Raw genomic sequence first — 10582 nt, forward strand, 5'->3', positions numbered from 1 at the left:
GCCTAGCTGGTGACTTCAGAACAGAGCCTGAAGCTCACCTTTCAGGAGGGTTATTGCTCCCCTCCCCACCCTGATTTCCTCTTCTAAATCCAAGGACAAAGTACCAAAACTTGTCTTAAGAATTCCTCCAATGTTACAATTTTTTCACAAATAGGCAAACATAACACTCCTTTCTCTAGGATACATAGCTCTCGGAAATCAAAACCCCTCAGAACTGGCACCAACTGCTGCACTAGCACCAACGTGGGTTCTGTTAGCACCAACCCTAAACCATTCACTGCAAGACAAAGAAAGGCCTACAGCACCAATCAATTTGTTTACCATTAGTTACCATAGGCATTTTATTACATTAAAGCTTTAACATTTATCAGAATACTGTGCCAGGGAAGAGCAAAAGGGAGAATAACTTACAAGTAATAAAAAGCAGCCTTGTGGGGTACTAATGTTCAGAAAGATCAAAGAGCAGAGTAGGAGCTTCCCAAAACAGCGTTTATTATCCCCTCCCCAGAACCTGCACCTGGCTAAGGAAAACCCAAGCAGCCCAACAAGATGATTTCAGCTTGGTATCCAAAAAGGAAGTTGTAATCAATAAACCAATCTTCATCAATAAATAAAGCCATAGTTAATAAATTATTCATCCCCAACTCCCACACTGCTAGTGGTCACAGCCTGAAGTACCTTTTTGCTGACCATAATTAAAAGAAAAATAGGAATATACATAAACCCAGCTGTCTTAGACAGCATTTTTATTAAAAATGGATACACAGACATAGCAGCATTTACAATAAAGAGTTTCTAAAAAGGTGTCAAGTTGCAAGCCAACCGTTTGAAAGAGGCTTTGAAATTGTTTTCCACAGCACTTTTTGCCCGTTTGTCAACAGGGGACAGCACAACTGCTGGTTATCCAAAGGAGCAACTAATCTGAACTTCAAGCCCTTTTCCTGAACAGCTGGTCACATCAAGCATCACCCTCCATAGCAGCATTGGGAGCACTCTTCGGTGTTCTTCTCAGTGGCTGGTGTACTTGATCCATTTCTTTAAAATACTTTAATGTTCAATAAAAATATTTCAAATAGAAAAACTCTTCTGTCACAAAAAAAAAGTAAGGTTTCCTTTTAGATTCCATAAAAGCTTATGAACTTCACCGGCAGCATTTCCGTAATGGAACAGGAGTTGGAACCAGAACAGGCACTTCAAAGTGGTCCATTGGTAGTTTCTGCAGTCATATCTGCTTCAGAGCAGAAGGCTGTTTCTTACTGCTTTGTGGTGGTGTAAGGACACCACTGGGGAAAGGTGAAGTTCTATTTTGCTCAGCCAATATGGCTTGTTTTGCTTGAGCTTTGTCCTGAGAGCACAAGGAGAAAACACCTTTACTTTGGCACACCTGTGCAACAGATCAAGATAACTCAGCACTCTGTAAGGTGACAGACTGCTAATCTGGAAATGCCCACATGAACCCAACTCCCACAGCGGTAGCGCCCAATCAGTGAATCCAAACCCCAAGGGGTCAGAGTATGGACAGTTGGAATCCAATGGTCAGCATAATGGTACTTGTGTCTTTAAGAGAGCAAAATCCAGAAGCAACTGAACAGGAAGAGCTTTAATTTCTGCTACAACTAAACCTAAATAGAAAAAAAACTCCCATAGCTTAGATTAAATGCTCTTTGTTGGACAAGATTCTCATCTTAAAACCCACTCTTGCTCAGCTTCTTGCCAACCACCACTGTCACAACAGTCCCACAAGATTAGCCTCAAGTGGGCAGTCTTTATTCTCTTTTTTTATCAGACAAGGCTGCATTACCTGTATTTCCTATAGAGAAAGGTCTAACATACCATATTGGAAGCACCCCAAAGGGCAGAACTCTATTTCTATGGCAATTATTTGCTGCTTGAGGTGAGAGGTTCAAGTCACAACCACGTTTTTAAACAAAATACTGAACAAGTCCAGTCTCTGTCTCCAATTGCAGTAGAACCTTGTGCCCTTTATCAAATGCAAACATCAGTCTCAATCTACTAGCGCTGCAGTTTACTGCATGTTGTAACCAAAGAAGACAGAAAACTTAAGGGATTTTACAGACAGCTTTTGTCTTCATTATGCATATACATACCAGCAAATCCAAGCTGTTTATGTGCGTCTGTATATTGTGCAAGTCTTCAGGAGCTATACCTCTAAAGTGTTTGAGTTTGGAGCTTCCTACTTCCCTTAGAGCCATCGCAAACGGAACCATCCATTTCACACAATCCTCTATTTCACACCATTCGTAACCTGGAAGACAAGACATAAGTGGATCTGCCCAAATGAGGGCTTAAAGCTTGTAAACACATTAAACTTGGTTTATAAATGCCAATACCTGAAACTTTCTGCATCAACTCAGATGAGGAGAAGTGATACAAAGCAGAAGCAGCAAGTACTCCATACGTATATTCCAAGCAGCCGATATCCAGCACACAGAGATCCAAGAGCTACAAGACAACAGATGTTTAGGAAGTCTATCACAAGAACACTTTTCCAGATGAAATAGCATTTGAAAGAAATCTGCCTTACCTCTGCTATTTGTACAAATATTTGCTGTGGATATTGTGGCAGCAATACCTCATATAGCTCATTTAAATACGCAACTTGCATGTAAATGTTTAGCCATGATACAACTGTCAGTGGATTTAGGTTCCAGTTAAGAGCCTGAAAAAGCAGACACGCACAAGACTTCAGTATTAATAAAGGGCCCAACTTAAGCCATGCAACTTTATCTGCTTCAAATCAGAAGCTGTAATTCTAGTTCAAAGTATCTTTGAAATGCACAGATCTAATGCTCTCAGGTACCTCATCCTGCTGATAGGGTGGGGGAACAATTTGTTTTGTTAACACACTGGTGGATGCTTTAAATCCCTTGTTACCTAGAGAACACTGTTTTCCAATTAGAAAGAAATTGTGCCTCTTAGCAGTGCATGAGATTAAGGCTCTCTGTTCCTACTCTGATTATGCTATACATTTAAAACCAAAGCAGAATTAATTCCACTTTGAAATATTACCTTCATAATGATCAATTCCATACTGAGGATTTCATCTTCTGTACAAGCTCCATCTGTAACATAGGCAAACTGGTGCAGTTTTGGTGGATAAATTTCCTGAAAGAGGAAATAAAGCACTGGCTTACGGAACAGGTCATAACTAGATTTTAGAAAACGCATGATGTTAGCTAATCTTAGTTTTAGCCACTCTTGAAATAAAACAGGAGGAATTTTGAAAAGTGACCCCTTTTATCTCCCAGCTGAGAAGTCATAGCACCGAACTCCACAAAGCCTGCCAGAATGCACATGACACAGTGAGCAAACTGTCTGTCCATTCACATTTCCATCTTAAGGCAAGGCTGGAGAAACTTACCTCTAGCTTTGCTGCTATGAATAAAGACGAAATACCAATAAGCTGCAATAGTGTTTTTACAACATTCCGTTGTGTGGCCATAAACCGATCGAAGAAATCTTGTGCTAAATAAAAGGTTTCTCTATGAAGCTTGTAGACTTCACAAACCTGTAGAGAAATCAGATTACAAAGGTCAAGAACAGCGTTATAAAGTCAAAACCAGATGCTACAGATGTATTAAAAAAAACCAAGAGCTAGTCTTAAAATTCATATTGGCTTTCTGCTTCATAGCTGTTGTGAAGTAACACATTTACTAAGAGCAGGAGCTAAACAGCTTCCTTTGACACAAGACGACTGCTACTGCCATTACTCCCAAAGAGAAGAGATCAGAATGAAACCCCTTTCTGGAAATGCAAGCACACATTCTCACAATGTCAGAGCAGCAGTTCCTCTTTCACCGAGATGCAGCATTACAACACCTCATAAGAGAAAATTCTCACAAATACTTTAGAATTAAGAACAAAGACTGCACCACCGAGTCATCCAAGCTGCACACACTCACAGAGGAGCTGCAGTACTTCCACATACCAGTAACAGAGGTGGTGAGGTGTGTCTAGTCTCTGAGCCACTACACCTTCCTCTGACAGTGACTTTCATAATCAGTTGTTCAGCTTCCATCTGCAGTGTGACCTTAAAACACTCACACTGTGGAGCTTTAGGGACAAGCTGGTTAACATCCACTGTCTAAATGGCTATCAGAATATATGGCCAGTTTGTAAACCATCAACTCAAGCAGTTACATAATCTTCTTTTAACTTTGGAGCCATTGACAGACTTTTAGATGAAGACAAGAATCTATCATTAAATGGGTTATGCGTGACATTACTCATGACACCTCAACCAAAGCCCACATGGAACACGGGCACAGAGCAGCTTACCTCCATCAGCCAGTCTAGGAGGATTGTTCTCATTTTAGGTTGCAGGAGAGGGTGCCTTTGCATATAGAGCTTATCCCTCACATAGGTTTCTTCCTTGATTATCATGTTTTTCCATACGTCCTCTCTGTTTGCCCAGCTATGAGAGACCAATCTCTTTAGTCTTGTATCACAAGCCAAGATGAAGGCAGACAAGCAGCAGCAAAATGGCACACTCACCCTAGAACTGGTAACGGCGAAGCCCTGGTCGGAACAACACTGAGATGTATAAAGCGGGAGTAGTCAATACCAACTGGATCATCATCTTTATCCGGAGTAGGAATCAGCATATGAGCATATTTGTGAACATTATTCCAGGACGGCTATTGAATGAAACAAGATTTTACACTGTGCCTTGTAAAATAATTGTTTTAGCTGTAAAGAGAAGACAAGACAGTGGCAAGCAGCTATAACAAACTACAATTACCTCGTTAAACTGCACAGAATCCCAGAATTGTTAGCATGAGAAGGGATCTCTGTAGGCCATTTCAACTAATGCCCTGCTCAAGCAGGGCCACCTACAGCCAGTGGTCCAGGACCATGTCCAGGTGGCTTTTGAGTATCTCCAAGGATGGAGGCTCCACCACCTCTGCGCAAAATCTTTTCCAGTCCTTGGTCACCCTCACACTAAAGAAAGGTATTTCCTGATGCCCAGAGAGAACCTGCTGTGCTTCAGTTTGTGTCCACTTCCTTTTATCCCATCACTGAAAAAAGCCTGGCTCCACCTTCTTTACAGCCTCCCTTCAAGTATTTATACACATACATACCAGCTCCCCAAACCTTTTCTCCAGGCTGAAGAGTGCCAGCTCCCTCAGCCTTTCATTACAGGAGAGATTCCCTGGTCTCTTAATCATCTTAGCAGCCCTTTGACAGATGTTCTCCCATATGTTCAAGTGTTTCTTGTACTGGGGAGCCCAGAACTGGACACAGTACTCCAGTGTGGCCTCACCAGTGCCAAGTAGAAAGGTGTCCCCTACTTTCACAGCAGAGAAAGTTTGCAGCTAAAGGTGAAGAGCATTTGCCCTGTTCTTTAGAAGGACCACAACTGTCTCAGGAAAGTATCCAAATCAGTCTCGTATAGCCATGCTGCATTTTGTTTTTACCAAAAGTACTTTGCATGGAGGCAAGACACTTCCCTTCAGGTAAGGAATAAGCAGATGGAATTTTAAAACCCAATTTGTGATTAGAATTACACAAACGCAAGGTCAGGATTTCTGGTAAGGAATATGTAGATGCAGTGCCTGAAGTCATGGTTCCACACAAAGTAACCTTGGCAATGAACATAACAAATTAGCACTTTATAGAATTCCTCTAAATTCACCTTGCACCACTGAAAAAAAACCAAAGCACTTACAATCCAGTTGTTTTCAGAATAAAGGAATTGCTGCTGAAGCATCAAATTGACCATTTCACATACAGAATTTTGCAAACATCAGACACTTCACCTGCCATATCCTCTTATCTGGACTAGAACTCAAATTCAGGTTTACTTTTCTCCTGCCTAACTCTGTTAAACAAGGTCTTGGCGTACACTTGACAGTTCCCCAGGAAAACACTACTTGTTTGATTTTGCAGTAGGATACAAAGCCAGCCCCACATCACCATGCATAAGCAAATTAAAATTTAGCATTTCTGCCCAATAGTGCAGTCCATCTTGTTGCAAATCAACTTGTTCTGTAGCATCAAGAGGACAACTCCCTAACGAGACTCCTGAAGTGTTTCAAGGGAAAAAATATTAAAAATCAGGAGTGCAATTAGGTGCCAACAAGTAAAATGCTCTACATTACATTTTAGTTCTCACAAAGAGGCACACCTGATTTTTGCCCTGTCCTTGCTACACAGAGCACCGCTTTCCAGCAAAATGGCCACCCTTCAGCATCAGTTTCAGAAACTGAAACCACAGGCTGAATGAAACAAAAACAGCATTTCACAGTTGACTCAGAGTCAAGGCTGCTTTGTACTTTGGGTTCCTGACATACAGATGGGTCATTTCTCTTCCTGAAGCTCCACATGCAAATCTAGCACAGCTACACACCCAGCCACGCCACAGTTGAATTTGGGTGTGGGAAGGCAAAAAAAGGGAATAGTGGCTTCATCTCAAAAATCACAGATGCCTTGCAAACCAAGTCTGAATAAGTGTGTCACATCAGCATTGCTTTAAGCTAATTTTTGTCCTCCCTCAAAACTAGACTTTAGTCACATTTTGCCCTCCCAACTGCAGAGCAAGCCCAGCTGCCAACAGCCTTTGGAGAAGCACTGCTTTATCAGTTAAGCAGCAAACCCACAGGAAAGCTGATGATACAATATCTGTTTAAATATCTAGTGAGAAATGGATTCCAAACCACTTTGTGGGAGTTTACAGCATCTTCTTTTCACCTGAAAACATTATATACTTCCACCTAAAGAAACTAACTTCTAGATTCAATTCTGTACCCTAGATGGAGGGTGCCATGTAATTTCTATCACAATTGCCCAGATGACTCTAGCTAGATGAATTTTGTTTTACACAGAGCCTCGGAAGGGTATCTGCCCACAAAAGCTGCCAGAGTTAATCTGAGAACTGCTAGCAGAATTACAGCAGTGCCAGGTCTTCAAAATCAAACACAGAATTTATGTAACATTCTGCTGTCACAAACCTGATGATATAGCCACCCTTTCATCACATAAAGGGTAGCGGCATCCTAATTAAGAACTCAGGCCTTATGTTCAACAGAAGCAAACTAATGAATTGACTATGAAGATGCCGTAAAGGGGATGTGACTATGGTATTCCACCCTGTGCATAAACTGGTGTCAGTAAACAGTTTATTTAATGTACAAGTCACATGGTATAGGCTGCAGAGGATTTATGGCTGCTTGCTTTTTCGCACTGTTGTGCCTCAACAGAATAACCATGGCACTGGCCATCGTACATGCCTGCTATACTGCTGCTGGAACCGTAAACATTGTCATTAGTGGCCCATAGCAATTTATATCCGAGAATAGCTGGTGTCACGCCATCAACTGAAAAGCTGCTGCTGTGCAGCCAAATGTTAGCTTTTTTAAACAGATCTGCAACAATCTGGCTACTTTGTCCCAGGAAAAGACCTTCTCTGAGTAAGGAAGCATGCACAGGTACCCCTTGTATTTCTGGTTTAAAGAATGAAAGGGCCAAAATCCACCAGCATCCTATGCTTAACTTGAAAAATCCCTAATGAAATATTTTGGATGCTTTCTGCCTAGATTATCTAAGATTTAATTTGCCTATCATTCCTGAAGTAACATTGAACCGCTACCTGGAACAGAAACAAGAACACAAAACTGGAAGTGTTTATCTACTTTCAACTTTGAAGTTCAACATACAGAATATATTTCAGGTTTCTTTCCATTGTCTTTCTGGAAGGAGGTAAAGTTGGGTCCCTGGGCAGGCAGCTCTTCCTTGTCAGAAGTGAGAAATTAGTTTAATATACAGGACAAAAGAAAGACAGAAGGGAAGGAGAGATCCCCTCATTAAATGCTCACCATTGCAGCCCTGCTTAATATGTTGACTGATAACCAGTCTATGCAGTTGCAACAAGCAGAGGCCATTCCAAACAATGACGCCCATCTGTTATGGTAGCACTTGAGTCTTAGAACTTCCAGCTGCCACTTCTGGTTACACGTGCCACATTATGCATCGCCTTGCGTACCTAACTAGCACAGTCTGTGCTCCCTGACCGTGACTTTTGCAGCTTGATTATCACCCTACACATGTATTAATCGGCTGAAGTCCTAGTGACAGCAACAGAGCAAGCCAGCGCACGTGTGAAGAAGAAAGAGGAGGGGAATTAACCTACTTCGGAAAGCAGGCTGCTCTGTTATTTAGAGGGGGCACCACCACGTACAGAATCATCACGCTTTCAGTATCATGCACCAACACAGCATCCCACATAGATACTAACAGCATCTCAGATTCGCAGGACAGGGCCATAACGAGGCCAGAGGATGCCACTCAGACCACTCTAAATGCCTTACTGAAAACTGGCAACAGTCACTACCAACCTCCACCACAGGCCTGTTTCTCACAGTTAAGTGGCTTTACAGAAATCACCCCTTGTTCTGCAGGGAAATGAAGCCTATTTTGCCACCCCAATAGCATCTAGTATGAACTTCAAAGTTCTAACAGGGAACACTTTACTTTCCATCAGTCTGACAGCAACCCTTGCCAATGGGAATGGAGCTGACAGGGGAGGGAAAGGAGGATATACCCTTCTCCCAGGCAATATGCAAGTAGAGACAACTGCAAAGAACCACCTCAAGACATGATCCTGCTCAAACACTTGGGTGTCTTATGCTTTGTCCTGCAAGGTCCACCACATCAGCACATGACTGTACTCTTGTGGCTCTCTAGAGCAACCAATGCTGAGTTGCTCCATGTGGGCCTAAACATGTATCAAAGCTTTTGTAAGGCACAGTCCAAGGACAGCTGGATCTACTGAAGTATTAATTTCAGATCAACATTTTAGACCAACACAGGCCTCTTCTCTTGCTCAGACTCCGAAGCAACCTGTACAACATGAAGTGGTTTCCACTTGTCACCAGCTGGGACTGATGGAGCCCTCGGTGGCTGCCACGCAGCACATGGTGGCTGTGTCCTGTCGCACCACGTTTGTTAACCATGAGGTACTGCAAAGCAACAACAGGGTTAAGACAGCTCACAGTCACATCACCTAAAGCCAAACTTGTTACCTGGTTTTCAGGCTGCTTTTTTCTGGTCATCTCCATTTGGGCAATTTCTTCATCAGGATCCTGTAGGAACTATGAAAATACCTGGTTCCAGGAGTGCAAGCTGCAGGAGAGACACCCAGCAACCATCGCCCGTCCAGCACCCAGGCTGCCATGAGCCCCCCAAAACCCAGCACCCAGGGGCCACCACACGGGCCTCCTCCAAGCCTCACGGGGGCCACTGCCCCCCCCAGCACCCAGGGGCCACCACACGGGCCTCCTCCAAGCCTCACAGGGGCCACTGCCCCCCCCCAGCACCCAGGCCACCACATGGTCGCCCCCACGACACTGGCCCCAAGGGGCCCCCACGCGCCCTGCCCCACCCCCACATCGCCCCCCACCCCCAGCAGCCACTGCATTAGCCACTCCCCCCGCACCCGCAGGCCGCCACACTGCCCCCCACCACCCAGGCCACCCCCGCCCTGTCCCCCCCCAGCCCCCAGACGCCGGGGCGGCCCCCCGCTCACCGTGCCCACATCAGCCTTCCTCTTGCGGGCCCGCCCGGCGCCGCCCGCGGGGCCCGGCTCCTCCGCGCCGTCGCTGCCAAGAGAGCAGAGGGGAAGCTGCGGGCGCGGCGGCGGCGGGGCCCGGGGCCGACGGGGCCCGCCCGCCGCGCTCACCTCTCCCGCCGCATGCCGGCCCGGCGCAGGCTGCTCGGGGCAGGGCGGGCGCTGCCTCACGGCGCGGCCGCTCCCGGCCCTGCGCACAGCGCGGCCCGCGCCGGGCGGGACATTTAAACGCGGGGCGCGCGGCCGGCCCCGCCCGCACCCGCCGCACACGTGGCCGCGCGGGGGGCGGGGCCCGGGAAAGGGGCGGGGCCTGGGGGGTCGGGCTGGGACAAGGAACAGGGGCGGGGCGGGAGAGCACGGGGGCGGGGGCAGCGGAACGGGGAGGGCTTCGGGGGGCGGGGCCATAGGAGGGGCGGGGTCACAGTAGCGGGATCGGGCCGGGGCGGGGCGCGAGGTTCTGCGGCTGCGCGGGGCGGGGCCTGGCGGGCGGGGCCTGGCGGGCGGGGCCTGGCGGGCGGGGCCTGGCGGGCGGGGCCTGGCGGGCGGGGCCTGGCGGGCGGGGCCTGGCGGGCGGGGCCTGGCGGGCGGGGCCTGGCGGGCGGGGCCTGGCGGGCGGGGCCTGGCGGGCGGGGCCTGGCGGGCGGGGCCTGGCGGGCGGGGCCTGGCGGGCGGGGCCTGGCGGGCGGGGCCTGGCGGGCGGGGCCTGGCGGGCGGGGCCTGGCGGGCGGGGCGGGCGCGGTCCGTGAGGGGAGGGGCCGGGCCGGGCCCGGTTAAAGTCCCGCCCCGCCTCAGTCCCCCGCGCGGCCGCCTGCCGGGTAAGCCGGGCCCAGGGCCCCGCCGCGGGGCGGTTTGGTTTGGGTGGGGAGGCGCCTCACGGCCCGTGCAGCCCCAGCCCCGCCGCGGCGGGGACACCTCCCACGGGACACGGGGCTCTCGGCCCCCCGGGGAGGGGGCAGCCCGGGCAGCGCCTCCCCGCCCCATCAGCAAAACGTCTCT

At 47.6% G+C, this 10582-nt stretch overlaps 2 protein-coding genes across 3 annotated transcripts in view; one reads left to right on the forward strand and one right to left on the reverse strand.

Moving 5' to 3' along the window:
* The window catches only part of C14H19orf12 (chromosome 14 C19orf12 homolog), a 59148-nt gene that overhangs the window by 8362 nt on the left and 40204 nt on the right, over positions 1 to 10582 (forward strand). The gene's annotated exons all lie outside the window — the stretch shown is intronic.
* Positions 732 to 9712, reverse strand: CCNE1 (cyclin E1). 2 transcript variants are annotated; one of them, XM_069868177.1, is made up of 11 exons: positions 9698 to 9712; positions 9545 to 9617; positions 9042 to 9110; positions 4516 to 4658; positions 4300 to 4435; positions 3383 to 3529; positions 3031 to 3126; positions 2546 to 2680; positions 2352 to 2463; positions 2109 to 2266; positions 732 to 1345 (listed from the first exon to the last, which is right to left on the reverse strand). In XM_069868177.1, the coding sequence occupies exons 1-11, from the start codon at positions 9709 to 9711 to the stop codon at positions 1223 to 1225; spliced, it is 1206 nt and encodes a 401-aa protein (XP_069724278.1). In that variant the 5' UTR covers position 9712; the 3' UTR covers positions 732 to 1222. The 2 variants fall into 2 exon arrangements, with proteins under 2 accessions (XP_069724278.1, XP_069724279.1); XM_069868178.1 differs by lacking the exons at positions 9042 to 9110; positions 9545 to 9617; positions 9698 to 9712 and adding an exon at positions 7836 to 8166.

The sequence above is a fragment of the Phaenicophaeus curvirostris genome, chromosome 14 (assembly GCF_032191515.1).
Source record: "Phaenicophaeus curvirostris isolate KB17595 chromosome 14, BPBGC_Pcur_1.0, whole genome shotgun sequence".
Classification (NCBI taxonomy): Eukaryota; Metazoa; Chordata; class Aves; order Cuculiformes; family Cuculidae; genus Phaenicophaeus; species Phaenicophaeus curvirostris.